This window comes from Crotalus tigris, unplaced genomic scaffold (genome assembly GCF_016545835.1).
Source record: "Crotalus tigris isolate CLP2741 ecotype Arizona unplaced genomic scaffold, ASM1654583v1 scf7180000024293.1627790, whole genome shotgun sequence".
Classification (NCBI taxonomy): Eukaryota; Metazoa; Chordata; class Lepidosauria; order Squamata; family Viperidae; genus Crotalus; species Crotalus tigris.
In genome coordinates this window covers 549,799-572,253 of record NW_024100466.1, presented here as the reverse complement: position 1 = coordinate 572,253, position 22,455 = coordinate 549,799, and the positions used below count along the sequence as shown (strand labels likewise).

General features: G+C 54.4%; 2 protein-coding genes across 5 annotated transcripts; one reads left to right on the top strand and one right to left on the bottom strand.

Moving 5' to 3' along the window:
• Positions 1–504: 504 nt before the first annotated feature.
• DMTN (dematin actin binding protein) lies at positions 505–21,988 on the bottom strand. 4 transcript variants are annotated; one of them, XM_039324209.1, is made up of 16 exons: positions 21,832–21,988; positions 8,739–8,796; positions 7,839–7,913; positions 6,866–7,021; positions 6,625–6,669; positions 6,311–6,419; positions 5,864–5,920; positions 5,633–5,788; positions 4,868–4,974; positions 4,686–4,791; positions 3,465–3,529; positions 2,891–2,939; positions 2,758–2,765; positions 2,506–2,565; positions 2,323–2,403; positions 505–2,227 (listed from the first exon to the last, which is right to left on the bottom strand). In XM_039324209.1, the coding sequence occupies exons 2-16, from the start codon at positions 8,754–8,756 to the stop codon at positions 2,114–2,116; spliced, it is 1,206 nt and encodes a 401-aa protein (XP_039180143.1). In that variant the 5' UTR covers positions 8,757–8,796; positions 21,832–21,988; the 3' UTR covers positions 505–2,113. The 4 variants fall into 4 exon arrangements, with proteins under 4 accessions (XP_039180143.1, XP_039180140.1, XP_039180141.1 ...); XM_039324206.1 differs by lacking the exon at positions 2,758–2,765 and having other exon boundaries at positions 2,506–2,571; positions 2,889–2,939; positions 21,832–21,986; XM_039324207.1 differs by lacking the exons at positions 2,758–2,765; positions 21,832–21,988 and adding an exon at positions 21,342–21,738 and having other exon boundaries at positions 2,506–2,571; positions 2,889–2,939.
• LOC120299352 (translation initiation factor IF-2) lies at positions 20,280–21,328 on the top strand (the record flags this gene model as incomplete). Its single annotated transcript, XM_039324100.1, is given in 2 exon segments — positions 20,280–20,936; positions 20,939–21,328. Coding segments are annotated over 2 exon segments (1,014 nt in total), but the record flags the coding sequence as incomplete, so codon positions are not given.
• Positions 21,989–22,455: the final 467 nt, after the last annotated feature.

Below are 22,455 nucleotides of genomic sequence, written 5' to 3'. Positions count from 1 at the left end.
CCCTGCAGACACAGCTTTTCTTTCCCAAAGGCCTGCTTGTCCAAGGCAACACATTCCTCTCTGGGAAACAGCAGAAGTCTCGGCTCTGCTCGGCTGGCAGAGGCCACTTCTGCTCAACACGGGGCACCAGAGCAGAGGTCCTGCCTTTCGGACAGGACTCCACGGCCATTTGCAGTAAATAAAGTCTCAGAAACAGCCCAATTAGATTGAATGTTTCAGAACAGAGTTCCCCAACCTTTTCGGCTTTGAGGACTGCTGGAGGGGGAGGGGGAATGGTTCCACACAAGCGGTGGGCAAGCGTGCGCATGTGCTCACCTGCTTTTTGCACAAGTGGGGAGGTGCACGCTCGCCCGCCACTTCCGCAACCTGGTTCTGAATAGCTCAAGGCCGGGAGGTGGGCCACGGCCCGGGGACTGGGAGCCCCCACTTTAGAATTCCACCACCCGAGGGAATTGAGCCACCCACCAACCCCAGTTCCAAGGAAACACCAGCCCAAAACGAAGCTTTTTGAATAAAGCTGCTTCACATTTAATTAAAAAGGGGGAAATTGTCACAGATTTTGACATCAGCAAAAGTAGGTTGGTGGGACTGAACTACAGTAAGAGGCCCACATTTAACAACAATCATAAAAGTAGCGCTCTACATTTGCACAGAGTGGAATGACAGGAAAGGGAACGGCAGGGTGGGCCGAAACTGTAGGAAAGTGGATGAGCGGAGTTCCAGGCTCTCGCGGCAGAGCCTCTGAAGGCAGTTCCCACCAATTTGTGGCACAGCTTTGTTCTCGCGCAGCTGTATTTCAGGTGGGGCACTCGTCCCACATCAGGATTTGCCACTTTGGGGCGTTGGAATGCAAGAGAAGCCTTCCGCTTTCTTCACGGCTCATCCTAAAGTGCCAGGTTCCTCAAGAGCCGATCGGGCAGCAGCCTCCTTTCTGCTGAGCATGACATCCTTGGGAGATTGTTTGCCATGAGGGTTGGAGAGCCCCCCCCCGCCCCCCCTTTGGATCTGCGTAGCTCGGAGTTCCTATTTGCAAATGAACTTTGGGCAGGACTCTTCCATCACTTGATTCTTCTTTGGGGCTTTCCTGTTCATGGGTGAGTGGAGATTCCACACCCACCTCTAGGCCTGCAGTGAGGATCTCAGCCTTGTGCCTGTTAGCGTAACTGGAATGAGGAGATGCCTCCTGATCCCCATCACCCCCCCCCCCGCAGCCAGCAGCTGTCAGGGTGGCGCTCTCCCAGGCCCTCCTGCCACCCAGCTCTCGTGGCCCAGCAGCAGCCATTATGCCTGTGTCCACCTCTACACAATCAGATGCCCGTTTGGTGGGTGATGGAGGGAACAGGGTCTCTGCACACTCTTGCCTCTGCTGTGTGAGAAGGTTCATGCGCAGACCCCTCCTCTGAAGGACTTAAACTGTCCCAGAAAGAGTGAAGTTGCAGGGCAATCTTAAAAAGATGTGTTTCTGGGGAAGGGGATTCAGAATGAGTGCTGTGGGGCCTCATGCACCTCCCCGTTTGTGGGGGAGCAATCCTCCACCCTCCAGGGACAGGGCAGTGGGAAGCCAGCTGCAGCCAGGACAAAGACCCGCACAGGCAGTTGCACCGCTGCCCAGAGCCCCACCTGGAAGCCCAGCCCAAGTCTGGGCACTAAGAAGGCCCATGACGAGAGGAGGGCAAGCTGGGGCAATCCAAGGTCCCAACTGCCTGGGGAGGAGAATGAAGGCAGCTAGGAGGGAGACTGGCCCTTTTGAGGTGCCTCTGGTTAGGGGTGCCTGCTCCACAAAGCTTGCCATTTGGCCACGGGGGACAACCAAGGCAGTGACGACGTCCCTCCTGCTGAATGGTGGTTGAGGAGGTGCCTCTCAGATGCCAGGGAAGCAGAGGTGCCCCCCTTTCTCACCCAACTATTCCAGGTTCTGGCTCATGCTCGGGGGGGGGCTACACACTCCTAGGCAGCTCCTTTTCTCTTGCCCGACTGGGGCCCGCCGGCCGGCTTCCTCATGGCTGGGAGGGGGGGAGGAATGTTCCTTGGCGCCTGCTCAAGAGGTGCTCTAAAGCCTCTGCGATGCACAACACACGCGGAGCTCACGCTGGGCAGGGAGGCTGCAAGAGACTCAGAAGAGAAAGGCTTTCTTCTTCAGCTCGTTCCGCTTCCACAGGGCCAATCGGGAGAACTCCTCCGGGGGCATCTCAAAGACCTTCTGGAAGTCCTCGGGCGACAGGTGCCGCTGAGGGGGGAGAAAGAGGATGCTGCTTGGCCTAGCCCACAGCTGCTAAGCCAGGTCTGTCCCTGTCTGCCTGGGCAGGAGGGGAGGCACCATACCTCAAGTCGCGTTCGGTCCACTCCCGGGGGCAGTTTGACTCGCCCTCGGTTGGTCACCATCAGCACCTCATACGGATAAATCTTTGGCGAGGGAGAAACAAACAGCCAGCTGGTCATCAGGCCTGGCCTGTGGAGGAAGGCCTTGCTTTGCGGCCACCCTGTGCCCCCCAGGTGGGTTCTCACCTTCTGCTCCAGCATGCTGGGGAGGGAGCTGCCTCTGTCCATGCGGCTTCTCTGGCCATTCTGCAGGGGAAGAGGCACAGGTGGCCCTCAGCTGAAGGCAGGGCTTCCCATCCATCCCATGGGATCAGGGTGGGCAGCCCCTGCCCCCTCCTCAGGCCTGCCCCTCCCGAGTCTGGGGGTGCTGGGTATGGGCAGGCGTCAGTGCGTGCGGCCTCTGTGCTGCTCTCTTCCCCCATCAGGGTGCCTGCTCACCTGCAGACCTGCAAGATAGAAAGGAGAATATGGCCGGGCCATGAGTGGAGAGGAACAGAAAGACTCCAGGGGCCCAAAGGGGGGGGGGGACTGCCTCTGCTCCAAGCCTGCAATGGACAGGAGTTTCTCTTACCTGGACTGCCTTTCTCACTGCTGCCAGTTCCAAACTCTGTCGACTGCAGCTAGGGAAAGAGAGTAGCAGAGCAGCGTCATCCACGGGGCAAGGCGCCTTCTCTCGCCTCCCGCCAGGTTGACTACGAACAAGGCAAGGCTTGAGCAGCTGTGAAAATGCTGCTGTCCAGGCAGGGCTGGAACCTGAAGCGTGCAACCCGGGTGAGGCAGGCAGGGCAGGACAGGCACCCCACGGGCTTGTTCAGTGCAAACCTAGCTGGAGGAATTGGGGCAGGATGGCTGGCTGAAGAGAGGGAAGGGCAGGGCAATTTGAAAAGGGGGGGAGCCACTACCCAGAACATGCTCTGTTCTCTTTGAAAGCTGAGGCCTTCCTTCCACCCTCCCCCATCTATCCTTCCCTCCCCTTCAATTTCATTTCATTTCCATCTTCGGACAACCAAGAGCAAGAACTTATTTGAAAGTGGAAATCCAGAAACATCAATGCAAGGAAGTCTTCCACAACCTGCCTGCCCCTTTTCCTTGCTTGCCTTCTGAGCCCCCCAGGCCCCACCTTGCTCCAGAGGGTCTCCCCTTACCCTGGCAAGCGTATTTCTCCCAGAGGCAGGAAGCGAGGCTGATTTTGAGCTCCCTCCATGCAGAGCTGGAAGAGAAGAAGCTGGTCAATGTGGGGCAATGAAGGCTACAGAGGACGGACTGCTTGGGGGGGGGTGGAGCAGGAGCACCTTTTGCTGTGACAGGCCAGGAGATCTGGCAATGGGGGGGGAGCCAAGCAGCAGATGGGAGTCCGTTAGCTGGGGACCCAGAGGGCTTCAAAACACCAGAACCCACCACTTTATTTATTCCTGCTCTTAAGGAGCAGCACAAGGACAAGAAAGGCCCAAACACTTCTGTGGTTAATTTCTAAACTATGAATGGCCGGCATTGGGATTAAAGGTTTTACAAACCCAAACTTCCCAGTCTTCCTAGCCTCTTTGGGGAATTGAATGAATCACAGTTCTAGTGTAAACTTTTTCCATCACCCTGTCCCGAGGGCAAGCCCGCTTCCTTCTCTCGTGGGAAAGGGCAGATATGCAGCACTCAGGGCGGAAATGCCAATTCACGGCAGCGCCAACCGCAGCTGCTCTCAAAAACGGGAGTGCCCTTAATGGCGATCCATGCCAAAGGGCCGCCTCGCCCTCCAGAACAACGGCCCCTTGACCATCTCCAGTCCAATGAAGAGACAACCTTCACACTCAAGCTGTCATTGTAAGAGAGTGTCATGCAGCTACACAAAAAAGGGAAGGCCGTGCTAGACCTTGTTAACGGAAGGACCACCCCAAGATCAGGAGTCCCCTGCACTGCACTGGTCGTCCTGCACCGACACTGTAGCATCAGCTCCGCACACGGCGTTTGAGGGAGAGTTTGAGAAACATTTCTAGAGGAGAGCAGCCAGGTGGAGGGCAGATGACGATGACACTCAAGTATCCCAAAGGCCACCATATGGGGTGGGCCTAGTCTGTAGTAGCTTAAAGACAGGGCAAGAAACATTGGGTTTTAATCACAAGAAAGCAGATTTGGTTGGCCATCAGGATGAATGTCCCCATAGTATGAGCCAGTGTATTCTTGGATGCAGCTGTTTCAATAGACTTTTTAGAGCCCACTCATCTGTTGGTGCAGATTCCTGCTCTATCAGGGGGGTGGATTAGATCATCTCCAAAGTCCCTTCCAAGGCTGATATTACACTCTAGGATTCCATGCAAACAGCCCACCCTCCCCATGCTCCTCCTCAGCACTGACAGGGGGGGGGCATCACTCACAGGCATGGAAGGGAGTTCGATCTGGAAGTGAGCGGGTCTTCCTCCGGACTGGGAGAGATTTCTCCATCTCCTCCTTCAGAATGAGTTTGCCCAGATTGGAGGCCACCTAAGGTGGTGAGAAGGAAGAGTGCCGAAAGGAACCCCCAACTGACCCGCCCCCTCCCCACGGTGCTTCCCGCTACCTTGCTCAGCTCCTGTTCCTGCAGCTCCTGGAGACTTTTCATCTCTTCTGAGTCCTCATCCACATCCTCACCTCTCTTGGACGCCTTTTGCCTCCGCCACTCAGTCTCTGGGAGGGTGCAACCAGGATTTACTAACTGCAGTTTGTGTGTGTGTGTGTGCGCGCGTGCATGCGTGTGTGCCTGTGCCCACAGAAGGCCTAGAAACCAAAGGTTTTTGTCTTGCAATACTTGAATGAGCAGGTCCTTTAAGAGCGATCTTAAAGTTCTCCACATTTCAAAGGAAACTTGATCTGGAACTGGGACCTTTGTGCTTCATTAAGCAACCCTTCAGAATTTGGGGAGTCCATCAGCTTTGAGGAAGATACAGAGTCTCCTATTTGAGCAGGGGGTTGGACTAGAAAACCTCCAAGGTCCCTTCCAACTCTGCTATTCTGTTCTGTTAAGGAGAGGCAGAGAGGGCCCTGGACACAGCTGAGGGGCTCCTGAGAGAAGAGAACCTGGGCTCACACCAGGTGGCATCCTCCTCTCTTCTGCCTTTCAGATCGCCCTGCTTTTTCTTGGGTAGCCTTCTGACTCAGCCTAACAAAACCAACTGTGGCTTTTCCATTTTTTCTGTGGATCAACACCGATAATTGTCCTTCTTTTATAAAATGAAAGGACCCCGAGGGAAGACAGAGGAGGAGAACATTCCCTGGAGCCTGAGCGGTTTGGTTGCTGCCCAGAGCAGCAGATCTACAGCGAGGGCTGCCGGGGAAGAGTACCTACCCATGACTGCCAGGGAGGGCGGGCAGGGCCAGTAGTCGGTCTCGATCTTGGCCGGCTGGCTGGGATCCGGTGGCTGAGCAGCAGGGAATTTGGAGGATTCAATAATCAGGCCCTCAATCGGCCGTTTGCTCTCGGGAGTTGGTGCCAGCCCAGCGTCTGGAAGAAATCAACAGTCCTGAGTCCCAGATAACGCTACCACCCCCCTACCCCCCTCACAGGAGCAGCTCCTACCTCTCTGCTTGTAGATGGGGGGCTTCTTGTAGATGTTCATCTCCGCTGTGTTGGTCTCTGGGGAAGGAATAGAAATGGGTGAGCACCTCCATGAAAAGAGGATGCCCAGGTCCACCCTGTTCCCTCTCCCTCCCTCGATGGTGTATTTGCAGAGTAACTCCACTTTTTTGGGGGGGGGGGCTGCACCCTGCTGACCCAGAGGCTGGAATAAAACCAGCATGTTAGACCACCTGCAAACCACCCAGAGGAGAAAAACCAAAAGGGTGGGCTTGGACAAGGGGGGGCTCGAAGAGGCAAATGGGTGGCCCCCGTGCCCCTTCAAAAATGGCCCCAAACGTTAGGGAAATGAGCCTCTCTGCAGCTCTTGGACCAGACTCAGAACGATGCGGTGCAGAAGTCCTGGCAGTTGGAGCAGGAGGGGCTCACTTGCCCCGAGGAAGGCCGTACCAGGATGATGGAAGTGCTGGACTCCAGAGCGGTTTCTGCTGCCGGCCCGGCGCCCGGAGGCCTTGCCAACACTTCCTGGGGATTTGGCCTCTGCCCAGTCATGGCTGACCTGAAAGCAGAGAGCGCATCGACAGAGGGACACCAAGGAGTGGCTGCTGGGCTTTGTATCCCCTCCTCCCGAGAGTGGCTCCTTTCTTCAAAGCTTCCTTGCCAAGGACAGCAAGTCTACCATATAAGCAGACCTAGTCTGAGCCCCCCCACCCAAGTGCCAGCAACTCCCTGCCCATCCAACCGTCCATCGGAGGAGCACTTACTTCTGGCGATGGGGGAGGAGAGAGAGACGTGGGTGAGAGCGAAGGCTGCAAGAAGAACAGCCGGGAGAGGCGTACGTTACTCGACCTAATGTTACTCCGCTAAAGCCCCTCACGGTTGCCCTAACATTGCCAAGCTGCTGCTGTGATCACTGCAGGAAACTCGTCTGGGAGCAGTGCGATAGCCTGGCCGTCCTCCACTCCCCCAGTAGGACAGACCAGCCCCACCGACTGCAGGCCTCACCTCTCGGCTCCCTGGCCGGTCCACGTGGTCGAGGAGGGAGTAGGTGAAGTGGGGCTCGTAGATCATTAGGTCAGGACGCTCGATGTCCAGGATCGCCTTGTCCCTGGGGATGGCTGCCAAGTCCTTGTAGCCAAGGACTTCGTCGTCCATTTTGGCCTGGGAACAGGAGAGAAGAGGCCGGGGGGAGGGGCCATCTTATGAGGTTGGCACAGAAAGAGAAAAGCAAGGTGCTTCCACAAGGCCGCCCCATTCTTCCAAGCCTAGATTGGGACCCCCCCCGGGGAGCTGCCCACATTCTGTTGGGACTTAGGGAGCATAAGCCAGAGCCAAGGTTGCGTAGCACCTCCCCAGTGATGGGAGAGCTGGTTTGATCATGTGGTTAAGGTAAAGCAGGAAAACTCAAGTTCGAGACCCACCATGGCCACAAAGCCAGCCCGGGAGGGGGTGTCTGCTTCTGCCCTCTCGAGAGGACCCCAACCCTTCACACACTAAATTTCCTCCTTGGGAAGCGAAAGCTTTCAGAGGGACTGGAATATGCCTTGAGGGCCAGATGAGTCTGTGAGATGCTGAGGGACTCCTGTGCCTCAACTCCACACACACCACCACCCCCACCCCCACCCCCACCCCCGGTTTCCTTTGTCTGAAGGTCCCAGTATCCCCTCTGGCTTCCCCATGCTCTTTTGCCCCTCCCTCAGAGCCGCTGTATCTGGGGGTGAGGGGCAGACAGGGCAGCCCCACTCCTGCCCAGCACTGCATGCGCCTGTCTCTTCCTGGCTCAGGCCAAGGAAGCTTTGCTCATCCCTCCCTCCAAGAGCAACTTTCTTCCCTCAAACTCTGGTGAGAAAAAGGCATTTTCTCTGCTCCCTCCTCAGAGCACCTTCCTTTGCCCTCTGCTCTCCTTGTTCTGTTTTTAAGCTCGCCAAAGTTTGCTAAAAGCAGGATAAGTGGACTCAAGGCATCTGCAGGCTCTCACCACAATGCTGGAGGGAGATCCGGGGATCCCTGAGCCCCGAGTCGAGACAATGATGCTCCTCGGGGAAGTCAGATGCTGCAAGGAAAAAGGAGGAGGCTAATTAGGAAGGCTCAAGCAGGCCTCTCGCTGCCTTTGGCCTCCTTCAGGAGCGTGGCCTCTTCAAACACTCACAGGCCTGAGAGCGATCAGCTCCCTTGGTGGGAGGTCAAAGTGCCCTCTTGTGTGAGGCAACAACAAATTGGCTACCAGTTCTGCCAAAGTGGTGCAAACTGGCTGAATCCCACCACTGCCTGCATCCTCCCTCCCCTTTCTCTGTCCACCCCCAACAGCAGGAAGGACCCGGCACCAGCCCGCTTCCACCTTTGGGGGCTCTTCCACAACTGTGAATAGGGGGCCTTTGGTATCACCACAGCAGTCATGACTGAGTCTTTTTTGCAGTTGTTCTGCCAACAACTGATTAACCTTCACCCTTTTCTTTTCTGTCTGAGCTGTGGGGAAGATGGAAGTCTTGCAACAGCCACTTACTGGCAGTGCCAGGGCCTCCTCTGCTTCCTCTGCTGCATTGCTGCCAATACCTCTGTGCAGAGAGGAGTAGCCTAAAGGAGAACGTTTGTAGCCCAGGCTTGAAATGGAGGCTCCCTGGTGGTTCTCTGAGCCGGGTCGTTTCCTTTCAGACGTTTCATTACCCAGACAAGGTAACACCAGTGCTACCTAGAAAGGAGTGGGCTCTGCTCACGAGTGCCCCCTACTAGCACTGATGATGTTGCCTAGTTTGGTAATGAAATGTTTGCAAGAAAACCACCAAACTCAGAGAGCACCAAGGACCTTCAGAAAGGAACACTGGGCACGTTTTCCAAACTGCTGAACAAACAATCCCCCACCCCCACCCCCAGAAGTTACCTTCTGCAACTTTTCCATTCAGCTTCCACGATAGCAGCTTCAGCTCACTCTGGGAATTCTGAAGGGGGGAAAGAGGAGACAGAGAGTTTAACAGAGGGATGCTCAGAGAAGGTGTGTGTGTGTGTGTGTGTGTGTGTGTGTGTGTGTGTGTAGATGTGCTGGCAGATTGCAGCCCCGGAAAGGGCCCTCAACCTGAGCCGGGCTGCGGCTGAAACCCCAGGGAGGGGGAAGCCTTTTCCCACTTGTGCAATGGAAGAGCAGCATCTCCACAAGAAGCCCCTATTTAACATATGGTAAAAAAAGGGAGGGGGTCTCTGCTTTTATATCAACAGCTATTGGTGCAAAAATGTAACTACACTAAAGAAATTCTGTGATGTGGACTTAGAGTCATTAATTATCAATTGCAAACCATTTTATTCTCCACAAGAGAGTTCTCCTCATTCCTTCTATTTGCAGTGTATGTATGTTTCAGCAGAAGCTTGCATAAACAATGCATTAGGAACTCTAGCTGACCAGATTATGTGGGCTGGAGAAAAATATCCTGATTCACCCCTCATTGTGTTAGGAGATTTCAACTTAACTTAAGCCAAGAGCTACCAAAATACTTCCAGCATGTCAACTGCCTCACTAGAGGCAAGAATACTTTAGACCACTGCTACACAATATTAAAAGATGCTTATCGGGCTTTCCCACGAACATCTGTGGGACACTTTGATCACTGTATGATTCACCTTGTACATGTTTATAGAGGAAGGCTTAAAACCACAAAACCAACAATTAAATCAGTGAAGTCTTGGACTGAGGAGGCAAAGTTAAAGCTACAGGCTTGCCTTGACTGCACAGGTAGGAAAGTTTTCAAAAACACCTCTGCAGACCTGGATGAACTCACAAATACTGTAACGTCATGTTAGTTTTTGTGAAGACCTATGTGTGCCAACAGAAACCTGCAAATATACAGTAACAACAAGACTTGGTTCACAGCTAAACTCAAGCAGCTAGGTCGTGCCAAAGAGGAAGCCTACAGGAAAGGAGATAGAATGCTGTACAATCCGGCCAGGAATGTATTAACGAGGGAGACCGGAGCAGGAAAAAGAAGCTACTCTGAAAAACTAAGGAATCGGCTCTCAACAAATGAACCAGAAAATATGTGGAAAACTCTCAAAAATATCATTGGTTACAGCAAATCTCCTCTCCATGCCAAAGGGAATCGACAACCGGCAGATAACCTGAATGTGTTTAACTGTAGGTTTGAGAGGAAACCACTGTCACCTATCTCCACCACCTCCAACTCAGATACAACAGCCAAACCTCCTACAACCGACCCCATCCCCCTGGGCCCCCTACCTCTGGTGATCACAGAAAATGATGTGCAAGGTCCATTTCACAGATAAAAGCCTGGAAAAGTACCAGGCCCGGACAAGGTAACACTTTCTTGCTTGAAAGTTTGTGCTGACACCAATTGGCCCCTGTCTTCACCCGCATCTTTAATATATCACTAGAGATGTGCTATGCTCCTTTTGCTTCAAATGCTCTTATCATCCCAGTGCCAAAGAAACCCTCTATCAAAGAACTGAATGATTACCAACCGGTTGCTCTGACACCTGTAGTTATGAAAGCCTTTGAAAGGTTAGCGCTGGCCCACCTGAAAGCCATCACGGATCTGCTGTTAGACCCCCTTGCAATTTGCCTACCGAGCAAATAGATTGGCAGATGATGCTGTTAATACGGCTCTGCACTTTATCCTACAACATCTTGACTCTCCAAAGACCTATGCAAGGGTCCTTTTTGTAGACTTCACCTTGGCATTCAATACCATCATTCCAGATATTCTTCTCACTAACCTAAATCAGGTAGCTGTGTCTGACCACACCTGAAAGTGGATCATAAGCTTTCTAACAGACAACAAGCAACAAGTGAAGCTAGGCAAAATCACATCAGATACCTGTACAATTAGCACAGAAGCCCCCAGGTCTGTGTGCTCTCTCCACTTCTCTCTATGTACCAATGACTGCATCTCTTAAAGGCCCCTCTGTTAAAGTACAGACGTTTGCAGATGATACAACAGTGATTGGTCTCATTCCAGACGAGGAATCTGCATACAGACAGGAGGTTGAACAACTAGCCTTGTGGTGTGGCTGGAAAAACCTGGAACTGAACACACTCAAAACTGTAGAAATAGTAGATTTTAGGAGAAACCCTACTATTGTACCACTTCTTATAATACTAGAAAACACAATATTAATGGTAGAAACCTTCAAGTTTCTAGGTTCTATAATATCTCAAGATTTAAAATGGATACCTAACATCAAAAATGTCATCAAAAAAGCACAACAAAGAATATTTTTCCTGCGCCAACTCAGAGAGCTCAGACTGCCCAAGGAGCTGCTGATACAAGACAGAAGAATTATTGAGTCTGTTATTTGCACCTTTTTAATGTCTGGTTTGGCACTGCGACCAAGCAAGACAGACACAGACTTCAACGGATAGTTAGAACTGCGGAAAAAACAATTGTTACCGCCTGCCTTCCATCGAGGACCCACATACTGCAGAGTCAGAAAGAGGGCTGTGAAAATATCTGCAGACCCCTCACTTCCTGGAGATGGACTGCTTCAACTCCTCCCCTCAGGTCTGCTATAGGGCACTGAACGCCAAAACAACCAGACACAAGGAGTTTCTCCCTCCCCCCCCCCCAGTCATCACTCTGTTTAGAAAACTAATTCCCCAAAACATTATCAAACTACCTAGTAAGGCTGTATTACTATTATTCTGCTCACCTTTCTTATTACCTATCTCCTTATGACTATATCTTTGTTGCTTGTATCTCACGATTTATATTGTTTTATTTAGTATCCTAGTATGATTTATGTTGATTGTTTATTTAATATCCTTTGACTATCACTATTGTATCGTATGATTCATGATGAATGTATTTTTGTTGTTTATGATCATGATTTATACTATTACTTCTATGTACACGGAGAGCTTATGCACCAGAGACAAATTTCTTGTGTATCCAATCACACTTGGCCAATAAAGAATTATATTCTATTTGGGGAGAGAAAAAACCCATTCAGAACCAGAATGCCCCCCCCCCCAGTCCCCACTCAACTTGCTTGGGGTTTCAAGCTAAAGCTCTCTGTCTTTGAACCTTTCCTTGGAGACCCAGGTCAAAATGTGGGAGTAAGAAAATAAAAAGTTAGTTTTCCCCAGGGCACTTGAAAGGGCCAGCAGGATCTCCCCCCCCCCCCAGTCAATCACTGGTAATTCTCCAGAGCCCGACCCGGGAAGAAGACAGGAAATCTCTCTTCAGCCAGTGAAATATTTTCACCTACAGCATGATCCAGAACTCAAAAGGCATTGTGAATGCGCACTGAAGGAAAAGGCATCCCTAGAGGCGCATAGGGTCTGTTCAGGGGCCCCGCTTCCGACGGCAAGCCCTCAGCCAGGCCCAGCTGGGAGACCCTGCAACCCCTCCCAAGCCTTGTGCCTGGGGGATGAGCTGATGGGTGGCTGGGGAGGTGGGCAAGAGGGGGCGGGGGCTTCCCAGTTTTAACAATGAAAGAGAACCGCTCTGGGGAGAAGGAGGGAGACCTTGTACATCAGCCGGTTCCCTGCATCTCCGCAGCAGAAGCCCTTCAGCCTCTCTCGGCCTGCCCTCCATCGCTTCTGAGGCTGGAGAACTTGCCTGCGTTGAAGGGCAGCGATTTCCTTCCTGGAGGGAAAGGGGGAGGAAGGGGGAGAGAAATGGGGGAGGGACAAATGTTTCCCACGGCTGTGTTGACACTCAATACATGAGCAGGAAACCCCAGCTCTGAGTGGCCGTGCCGACAGCGCCCTCTCCTCAGCCTGGCCAAGCGGCTGCCGCTCTTCCCCCAGACCCACCTGGAGCTCGGCAGCCCCCCCCCCCCAGCACATGGCTGATGGGCCTGTGTCCCCCCCCCCGTCGATTGGCTGGGCTGGTTGGCTCCTGCTCCGAAGGGTTAAGCGAACTTTACGGGAAGCGGCGCAGGCCGGGGAAGGCTCCGGAGGCAATCCTAGCAACGGAGCAGCTGCGGCTCCTGCAAAGGGACGGCGCTGCGGCAGCCCCGAGGGGGAGGCGTCGGGGCCGTTGCCGCAAACCGCTCCAGAGCAATGGATTTCGCCCTCTGGGAACCCGCCCCCCCCCGCACGGAGCAGGGCTTCCGGCCTCGCCTCCCTTGATCTGCTCTTGGTTTCTCTTGTTGCTTCCACAGTGAAATGCCGAGGGAGAACCGTTAATCCTCCTCCTCCCCGGGTGCCGCCTGTCTGATGCCGGATTGTTGACTTAAGCCGAGCACTGGGGCTGAAGCGGCGCTACGTATGAAAAATAATAAAGCTGGTGGTGCTGTTAGGTGGCCCCGCTTATCCCTTTGGGATTTCTTCTGAATCAACAAGCAGGGCGCTGACTCCGGGAGGAGAAAGCTAAAGGGTAGCCCCCATTTCAGGTAGGCAGTGTTTCAAAGCCCTCACACACACACACACACACAACAGTCCTTTTCTATGACCAGACGGAGGCTGCAGAGTTCATGGCTCAGCTCTTTAAAATAGCCCTCAAGCCTTGCTCCCATCTTCCCTATTTCACCCTAGATGTAAATTCAGAATTTTTGACCTCTGACGGCAAGTAACCACCTGTAATCCTTCAAGAATTATAGGAAATTAGCATCAAAGGAGTAGAGTCAAGAAAAGCATCTGGGCGCTGAACAACCCTGCACATTTTCTGGATTTCAGCCCATGCATCAGGGATTGGGTCCATCTCTGTACTTCCCGAGGCCCAACAATGAAGCCAGGAGCGTTCCTTGGGGAGAGGAAGGGACCCGGCGTCTTCCACTGAGCCCTTGTAGGAGGAGCAAAGGCAGGAGGAGGGCGAAGAGGGACTTCGCCTCTCTCACCCTGCTGCAGTTGGGGTGCCATGGGTCTGATCTTTGGGGTGCAGCTGAAGCCCCCCCAGAACAGATGGGGGCACTGCTCCTCCCCCTCCCCCCAAAGCCTGGTCTACAGGCAGTAGGGAATATGAAGAGCACCAGATAGGCATTGCCTGAGCTTGCCTTTTCCACAGCACAGACGGGTGGGCTGCTGGCCTGTGAGGAGGACCACTCTTTGTTCTCCAGAGGGCTTGGCCAGCAGCCACTGTCTCATATGGGGGCTCTGCAGAGGTCTGGAGCGGCAGCTCTAGCTAGTTCCTTCCCAGGGGCAACAGATGGTCATTTAGATGTTCCCTCTTCCACACTGCAGTCCCTGGACCAGCAGGTGTTGCAGCTACAAAACTCCCCTTGCTGGGTCGATGTGAACAATGGTGTGCCTGGTCAGTGCTACTCAAAGGGTTGCTCTGCATCAGCCTCCTTGAGGAGATTGAGTTAACCAAGTTAATATTAAACGGACAGGCTGGTTTTCTTTGGTCTTTTTATTTCTATTAGCCACCCAGGATCACCTGGAGACAAGTAGTTTTAAAAATATGCTTAATTACATAAATACAATACTTTAAAGCTAGGAATGTGTTTGCCCTTTGGTAGAAGGGCAGGGCAATGATCCAAATAAACTAGCTTGTGGGGTTAATTAGGCGGGGCAGACCCCCCCATTGCTGCAGGAAGGTTTTTTTTTTTTAGGTTGCATCAAACCAAGAGGATTGCTTTTGCCTCAAAATGGCAGGCCACTGGGGCACTAATTTTGGCATCTGGAGTAAGTCTGTACCCAAAGCTGGGGAAAAAAATCTAATCAAATCTTGGTTTGAGTTTCCATCCTTCCTGTGCTGGTGCTCCTGTTCACAAGGGAAGGCCCTTAATCTTGAACTTCAGCAGCAACTCTGAGAGGAATCAAAGAGTCCTAGTGACAATCCCTTAAGTATGAGGCAGCAGTGTGCTACAGCTGCCAAAAAAGCCAATGCAATCCTAGGACAGCATCAAGATCATATGAAGTACTAATTCTGCTATATACTGCTTTGATAAGATGACATTTGGAATACTGTATCCAGTTCTGATCACGATACAAAAGAGATGTTGAGACTCCAGAAAGAGAGCAGAGAACAGCCGATTGGGGACTGGAGGATAAAGCATACTTAGAAGGGTGGCATTGCCTGAGCTTGCAGGAATTGGGTAGGTCTAGTCTAGGATGAGGAGTGACATGATAGCAGCATTCAAATATTTGAGAGGCTGCCACAGATAAGATAGGGTTATTCTCTTGAAGGCAGAACAAAAAGCAATGGATGGAAACTAATCAAGGAAAGAAGCAGCCTAGATTAGAACTAAGGAGAAATTTCCTGACAGTGAGAACAATGAATCATTGGAAAGGGTTGCCTTCAGAAGTTGCGGGTGATTCAAGAAGAGATATAGACAGCCATTTGTCTGGAATAGTCTAGCAGGGGGTTGGACTAGAAGACCCCCAAGCTCCCTTCCAACTATTATTCCGTATTCTGCAAGATGAGACTTGGAACAATTCAGCTCTCCATTCTGTCAGGAAGGCCATCAGGTCCGGGGAAAACCTCAAAGGGAGCTCCCGTATTGCTGGAACCACCACAGGAAAACGCTGCCTTCCGACTTTGGCCCCCACACTCAGCACAGGACTGATCTGGAAGGTCAGGGGGGAGAAGAGGGCCCAAACCTGAACCGCGGCTTGTTGCCGCTGCAAATGCTGCTGTGACATAACCAGGAGCAGCTGCCCGTCACTAGCCCGGAGCCGCGGCCCGGCCCCGCTCCTCCCCCGCTCCCCTCTGCCCGGGGGCGAAGCAGCGCAAGGCGGCGCCCCCTCAGACGCTTGGCCAGGGTCCCCCGAGCAGACGCGGCCGGCGCAGCTGAGCCGGGGGCGGGTCAGCCTCGGGAGACCCCCGGCCGAATAGGCGCCCCCCCTCCCGAACGGAGGCTGCTCGGACGAGGCTCCCGGCCGGCTGGGAGGCAGGCCCGCGCGGCAGACGAGCCAGGCCCGCTTCGGAGCGCCTCCTCGGCGGAGAAGCTCCGGGGGGGGGGCGAGGCGCTGCCGCTGGGCGAAGCGACTCCTTCTCCGGCGCGCTTATCGGGGCCGCCCAGCAGGCGCCCCGCCCGTATCAGCCGCCGGCAGCAGCCCCTCCGGTCCGACCCGCATGGGGCGCGCAAATAAGGGACCCCCGCTGCCTTCAGGGGCCGCGCTCCTCCGCCTGCCTCGCCTCCCACGAGCCCGGCGGGACTGAGGGAGGAAACCGGCGGCGGCTCCCGCGGGAAGCGGACTTGGCGGGGCCACCGGGACCCCGGCGGTAGAGTTGCGCAGCTCTGGAGCCCGCCCGCCCGGCCGGCGCGGAAGAAGCGGGGCCACCTCCGGCGAGCCGCCAGGCGAAGCTGCCTGTAGCGGGAAGTGGCAGTTCGTGCGTCGGCCGAATGCCTCCCCCTGCCCAGACAGGAGCGCCTTGGGGGGCGGGGGGAACGAAGCCGGCAGAAGAGCAAGGGCGTTGGGCAGCGGGCCAAATGCAGCTGGGCCTGCGGAGGCTCATTCCCTTCCCGGGCCCCCTCCCTCCCTTCCTGCCCCTCAGCGTTCCCACGTTATCTTTAAACCATGCTGAGCAGCTGTCCTGCCCCCATTTTTATTCTAAGCAAAATGGTTTTTCTGTGCCAGGATGGTGATTACACAGCCTGCCTGCCCCACGGCTTTCCAAGAGAACCCCAAGTGTAGCGGCTAACATCCCAACATCCCAAAGCTGCGTGGCAAAGTCAGAGTAGGCTTCTGTCCATTAGCCAAGCTCCCCCCCCCTTCTCCTTCCCTTCTCTTCCTCCTCTTTTGCCCCAGTGGAAGCATCCTCCCTTCCCAGCCCAGCAGTTTCTACCCCCCCCTTCACGAGAACGTTCACAAGGGATAGCACAAAGAAACAAGGAATTCTAACAACCATCAACCAACTGTAAAAGATTGTCTTGGGCTGCACTGCAAACCACAGCTGCTTCCTCCAGTCTTTATGCGCCTTCCTGTGAGGAGATTGTCCACCAGTCCATCTGGGATGACCAAAGACTTGAAACAGCTTAAATGTCCATCACCATTTCCTTATTAAAGATTTATACCATCCTCTATACTGGACTTGTCCAGCTATTGTTGTGACAAAACAACTACGATACGGACAGCCTTTTTTCACTTCACTTATAAATACAGAAATAATCTATGTATAAACAAGGGGAGCATGAATTTCTGATTGCATCAAAGAAAGGAGGTTCTGGAGCACCTGCCTCACCATCCAGGAGGCGGAGGAGGGGGGGGAGGGGAGACTTCTCTTCCCAGAGAGGGGATCCAGCCGGCCAGCCACCTTGCCGCCAGCAGTGGGCCAAGTCCTAACCAGAGAGCGCTTCCAAAGGCAGCTTTAAAACTGAGGGCTTCCAGGCAGGAAAAGACTCAAGCCAAAAGGATGTTGTTCTTCTCAGTGTGTAGTATGAATACAAGAATGAATTTGCTTAATCAATGTAAACAATTCAGAACAATCATCTTTGTTAAAAGATTGTAGCTTAAATACATTCAAAAGGTTGTATTTGTGCATTGATTTCAGTTAAGTCCACAACATGGATTTCTTAATGGCCGAGCACCGCTGTCTCCTCTCCTCTCCCTTCAGTCAAGTCCACTCAGTCCATGAGAGCCTCCAGTTCTACCCTGGAAGCTGCTGTGCAGGCAGACAAGGAAGAGCAGCCGCCGGTGGGAAGGAGGGCATCGCCTGCCCTATCGTCTTCTCAAGGCAGAGGGCAAGTGAGGCCTACTAAACATTCCACGAATGACACGAATGAGACGGCACAGTCTGGTCAGCCGTCCCCTCACTCTGCTGTAGACATTTTCACCCCAGATGGTTCATCCTAGTTGAGAAGACAATCGTGAAGCCCAAACCCAAGAAGAAATTCATTGACCAGGCCTGGACTTCATTTTGATTCCACACTGGTTACTAGGATGCTCTCTCCAGCCTCTTCTCGCTTGTTGTACCTCAAGGATTTGAGCTGCATTTCTTGGATCAGCATTAATTTGCACAATTTTAAACCTAGGGATATTGTCCAGAAGAGGCCATTCCAGGCCTCAGAGTAGAAACCAGAAAGCTATTTCCAGTGATCTAAGTTTTAGTGATGCACTAAATCTGCAGATAATACAACTGCACATAGTCCTGGAATGCCGCTCCCCAAGTGTTACGTAGATTTAATTGGCCACGGACAACTTTTGGTTGTCCGTGTCTTATTTGCTGGCTCTCCTGTCCTCAGTGAAGGATTCACTTTCTGTTGCTGAATCTCCTTGGTCTGGGAGAGCCTTGGGCTCAATGACTGCAGGGAGCTGTTGCTGCTGGGCTGCTGTGCAACTGCCAAAGGGGAAGAAAGGTAGAGGTGTGAGTGGCCCACGTTAAGCCCTCTGAGCATCAGGATTAGAAGGCGGAGAAATGGAGCAGACAAGGCTTTATGGGGCACCTGCATCCCTGAAACAACGGGAGTCTTTCTTTTCTTCGGTGGTATTCTGTAAACAAGTCCCCATTGGATTGAGCCTGGGTGTAATCTGAAGAGGGTTGATGACCGTGGTAGGAAAAAGATCTTTTTGCAGAAGAAAGAGGCCCCAGAAGCACGTGGGGGCTTTGAGGCGGCCCCACATCCTGCAATTCATGTGAATCCTCTCTTTACTTGATCCCCAAGTGATCTTTGTGGGTCTTGGAGCTTCCATGTCTCCTTGAGTTGTCTGAAGCTATCCAGACAAGTGAAAACTCCAAGCTCTTGACCTGTGGTAGACATTTTCTCTACTAGAGTATAAACACATTTTCTCTGGGTAAGCATGTATCTAATAATTTATTACTAGTAATTCTAAACTATTTTAGAATTTAGATGCTAAATATGAAATAAAGCATAAAAATAAAATGCATTACAAAAAGTATAGTATTTCTGTCTGGCAACCTTGAGAGCTTCCTCAGTTGGGTATATGGAAACATGGCATAAGTCTTACAATACAAGAGTTCAAACATTAGAAGACCACTGGCAGGCCTTACTTGGAATACCTGTCCAAATCAGAAGATTCTGTCTGGCTCCAAGAAAATACTGCATTCACAACAGTGATGTCTCTGTGCCAAAAGAACCATCCTTGCAGAATGTCCCAGGTTGGGTCCTTCTTAGTTTAGGTTTATTTTTGCTAAATCATCTAGTCTGGTGTGGCAGTTACTTGCTCAGGGAGTGTGCAAAACCTCCCCCCAATTGGGGTTTGGGAGGAGAGACTTTGCCCCTCCCTACCTAAAGGACTTTTTAATGGCAGCAATTCCATCCTGACTACTATGAGAATTGGAAGGGTTTTGCTTGGGCCCAAGAGGAGATAGGGAGAGGTGGATGTCTGCTCCAGCTTCTTGCAAACAAGAACATCAGCTATTATTTCTTTGGGCCTGCAATCCTGGCTCCTTTATTGTATAGTTACCCAGAATCAGAAGTATGTTGGCCAGCTCCCAAGCGTAGCTACTCTAATCATTTAGCATTGATCAATGACGACAGATTCTTTTCTTCTGTTGTCTCCCAAATCTTCCCTCCTCCTCCTCCTCCTCCTCCTCCTCCTCCTCCTCCTCCTCCTCCTCCTCCTCCTCAGTGAAACAATTCCCCATGAACCTCCAGAGCTGATAAATGGCAAAGGTCATACGAACCATCCTCCTTCAGCAAGAATCTTTCTTTCTTGATCCAGCCAAGAGGCTGTAGGGAAGGGCGGCCATTTTGGGGGTTCTGCGCTTGACTCCACGGCTCAGCACAACCTTACCTGTTTCCAGATAAGCTGCTAAGAGTGCAGTGGCAATAAATCATTTTGGTAGAAACATCACTACAGAAATCCCAATTTCCAAAGGTTCTGTAGCACTTTAGTCTTGTAGATTTGCTGAAAAGTGGCTTTTCTTTTTCTTGGATGCATCTTTTTCTCTGACATTCCATTGCAGCCTATCATTCTGTAACATAAATCTACTATTCTGTGTCTTTCACTTTAGGACAAGAGAAAGGAGGTTTGATATTTCTTTAAGAGTTTGAAGAGAGCTACGTCAGTGTCAATCCACTGCTTAAGGAGCTGTTACCAAGCCAGGTACCCTTCATCCCGTATTGGATTTTCATTTAACTGAAGACAATTTCATTACTTCCCTTCTATCAAGATGGTTTTCAGTTTATTTCTGACTAGCTGTCTTCAAATTATCTGAATTTGTTTCCTCTCAAAATCTAATATGCATCCCTTCCCCCTCTCCATCAATCATTAATATAAATGTAGAGGTGCCAGGGCTGAAGTACTCCACTTGACACCCCAGTCCAGTTTGTGGAGGACCCACTGACCAGCATTTTGCTGGACATCTTCATGTCCAGCAGCTCACAATTCATTTGGTGAGCCCATGTGGTGCCGTATTTTGTTAAATGCTTTGCTTGAAATGTCTACAACCACAATCCACAATCTGTTTCCAGTTTCAGGCTATACTTTGGTTAACCTATTATGGATTTATTTTTCTGGTTACAGATTTTCAGTAAAGCTCCTTGGGCTTCCCTTGCGACCAATCAAACAGAAAAGGACAATTGCAACAGTCAAAATGTTGGACTCAGCCCCAGGAGTTGATTGGGTGCCAGCCCCGCATCCTCCCTTACTGGCACAACCAGAGAGTCGCCAGGGGAGGCCTTTCAAGTGCAGGGAGCCAGCCCTGCTGCAGCGCCAACGGGGCCCTGGCCAGCCGCCCAAAGCCAAGCGGGCGGGGACAGGTCCGGCTTGCCCTCCTCGGCAACGACCCAGCACCAGCGGCCTTGGGGCAGCCCGGCAACGTGCCCCCCCAGAGGCCGCCTTTCCTCCGACCCTCTGCGCGTGCGTGCGTGTATGGGGGGGTTAAGGGGCGGCCGAGCCAAAGCATCGCCGCGCTCCTGTGCGGTTGTCCTCGCTGAGAGCCCTCGTAGCGCTCACCGCGGAAGGGGCCGGCGCGCCCTGCCTCCCGACCCGGTGACGAGCAGTCGGTGCCCGGCAGTGACAGAGCAGCGGGGACAACGGAGAGGGTGGCCGGAGCAGAGCGGGGAACCGGATCGACGCAGCCGACCGGGCGGCTACCCGCGGCCACAAAGGCAGGCGCATGCGCGCTTCGCCCACCACCTTACCCTCGGCGTTAAGCGCGCCGAAGCGCCGGGCAGGCGCGGCCGGGCTGGGCCCGCTGCTACTTGGCGGCAGTCGGTGGCTGCTCAGCCGAGGGCATTTCGCCCGAATGAGGGCGGGGCTGCCCACGGGAGTCTCCCAGCTCGGCCAGAGCAGCCCCTGAATATCGAGCCCTCTCGGCCTGCGGGACCGCCTGTCCGGCACCCAGCCCTCGCCCGGCTGGGAAAGGCCGAAGAGCGCAGCGCAAACGCGGAGAAAGGTCGCGCGAAGTCTCCGGCCAGCGCCGTCATGCCGGCCCGAGCAACGGAGAGCAGCGCCCGACCGGCTCGGACCCTCCTCCGCCGAGGCCGCCGCAGGGACCCCGTCGGGGAAGGCGCCCCGCCGACGCCCATCGAGCGCGGCTTCCCGGACTCGGCCGTCGGTTGTCCCGCGGGAGGCCTGGCCGTGAGAAGCGAGGCGAGGCTCTCCGGTCTCGAGCCGAGCGAGGCCGGCAGGTGTAGCGGCCCTTCTCCCGCCCCTTCGCAACCCCAGCAGGGCCCGACTTACCGGCGGCGCTGGAGTCGGTGGCGGCCGAGCGCGACAGGACCAGGCGGGAACGGGGCGCGCCGATCAGCGGCCAAAACGCGCGCCCGGCCGAGCCGCTCCCTCTGCCCGCCCCCTGCGGCTCCGCGGCTGGGCGGGCGGACCGAGGGGCGACGAGCCGCGCGGTGACGAAGCTGCTCTGGGCGCGCCGGGGGAGGGGAGGGCCGGGAAGCGGGCTCGCCCGGCGATTCTGCGTCCCCTTTTCGCCTTTCCGCCAGCACCGAGCCCGGCTTCCGCCGCCGCCGCCCCCCCCGCGAAGGGCGGCTCCGAGGCCCGTTTCCTCCCGCGGAAGGCCGACGGCTTTCCCGAGCGCCTCCCTCGCGGGGCCCGTTTGCTCCGCACCCGGGACCTCTCGGGAAGCGGCCCTGGGCGAGCGCCGGAACACCGCCGTCCGCCCAGAGGAGATCTACCCCTCGCTCCAAGTGGGGATCTACCCCTCGCCTCCGGGCCCTACCTTCACAGGAGCCGCGGGGCTCGGGCGGGAGGGACGCTCCGTCCTGGGGCCGCCATCCCCCTCGCGGCCAGCATCTCTCCGCCGCCGCCGCCGCCGCCGCCGCGCCCGTCACCTACGCGACTGAGCCGCCGCCGCCGCCGCCGCCTCACCGTCGTCCCCGGCAACCTGTGCCGGAGCCCCCCTCGCCTCCGCCGCCTGTCATTGGCCGCGGGCTCCGCAACGGGCGGCCCTTGGCTGGGAGGGCGGGGCGGTTCAGGGCCCCAGTCGATACGCTCCTCGACCCTCCCCGCGCGGCCCCCCACCAGGCGCCGCCCCAGAAAGGCGCCCCGCCCAGCAGCGCGCCCGCCTCGACCCACCTGCGGCGGCGCGGCGGCGGCTGATGAGGCGGGCGGGCAGCCGCCGGTCTGCAGAAAGAAGCTTCCCCCACAGCCGGCGGGCCGAGCGGGGGGTTCGGGCGGCCCGGGAGCCTCGCGAGGGGCGGTGAGGTCTGGGCGGCGGCCGCGCTTCGGGGAGGGAGAGGGGCGGAGGCGGGAGCGTGCGAGCGGCCGGGCCTGCCGCAAGTCGGGGGCGGATTGCCGGTTTCCTTCCGCGCCCGCCAGAGCCGCCGCGCTTCTGGTGTGCTCT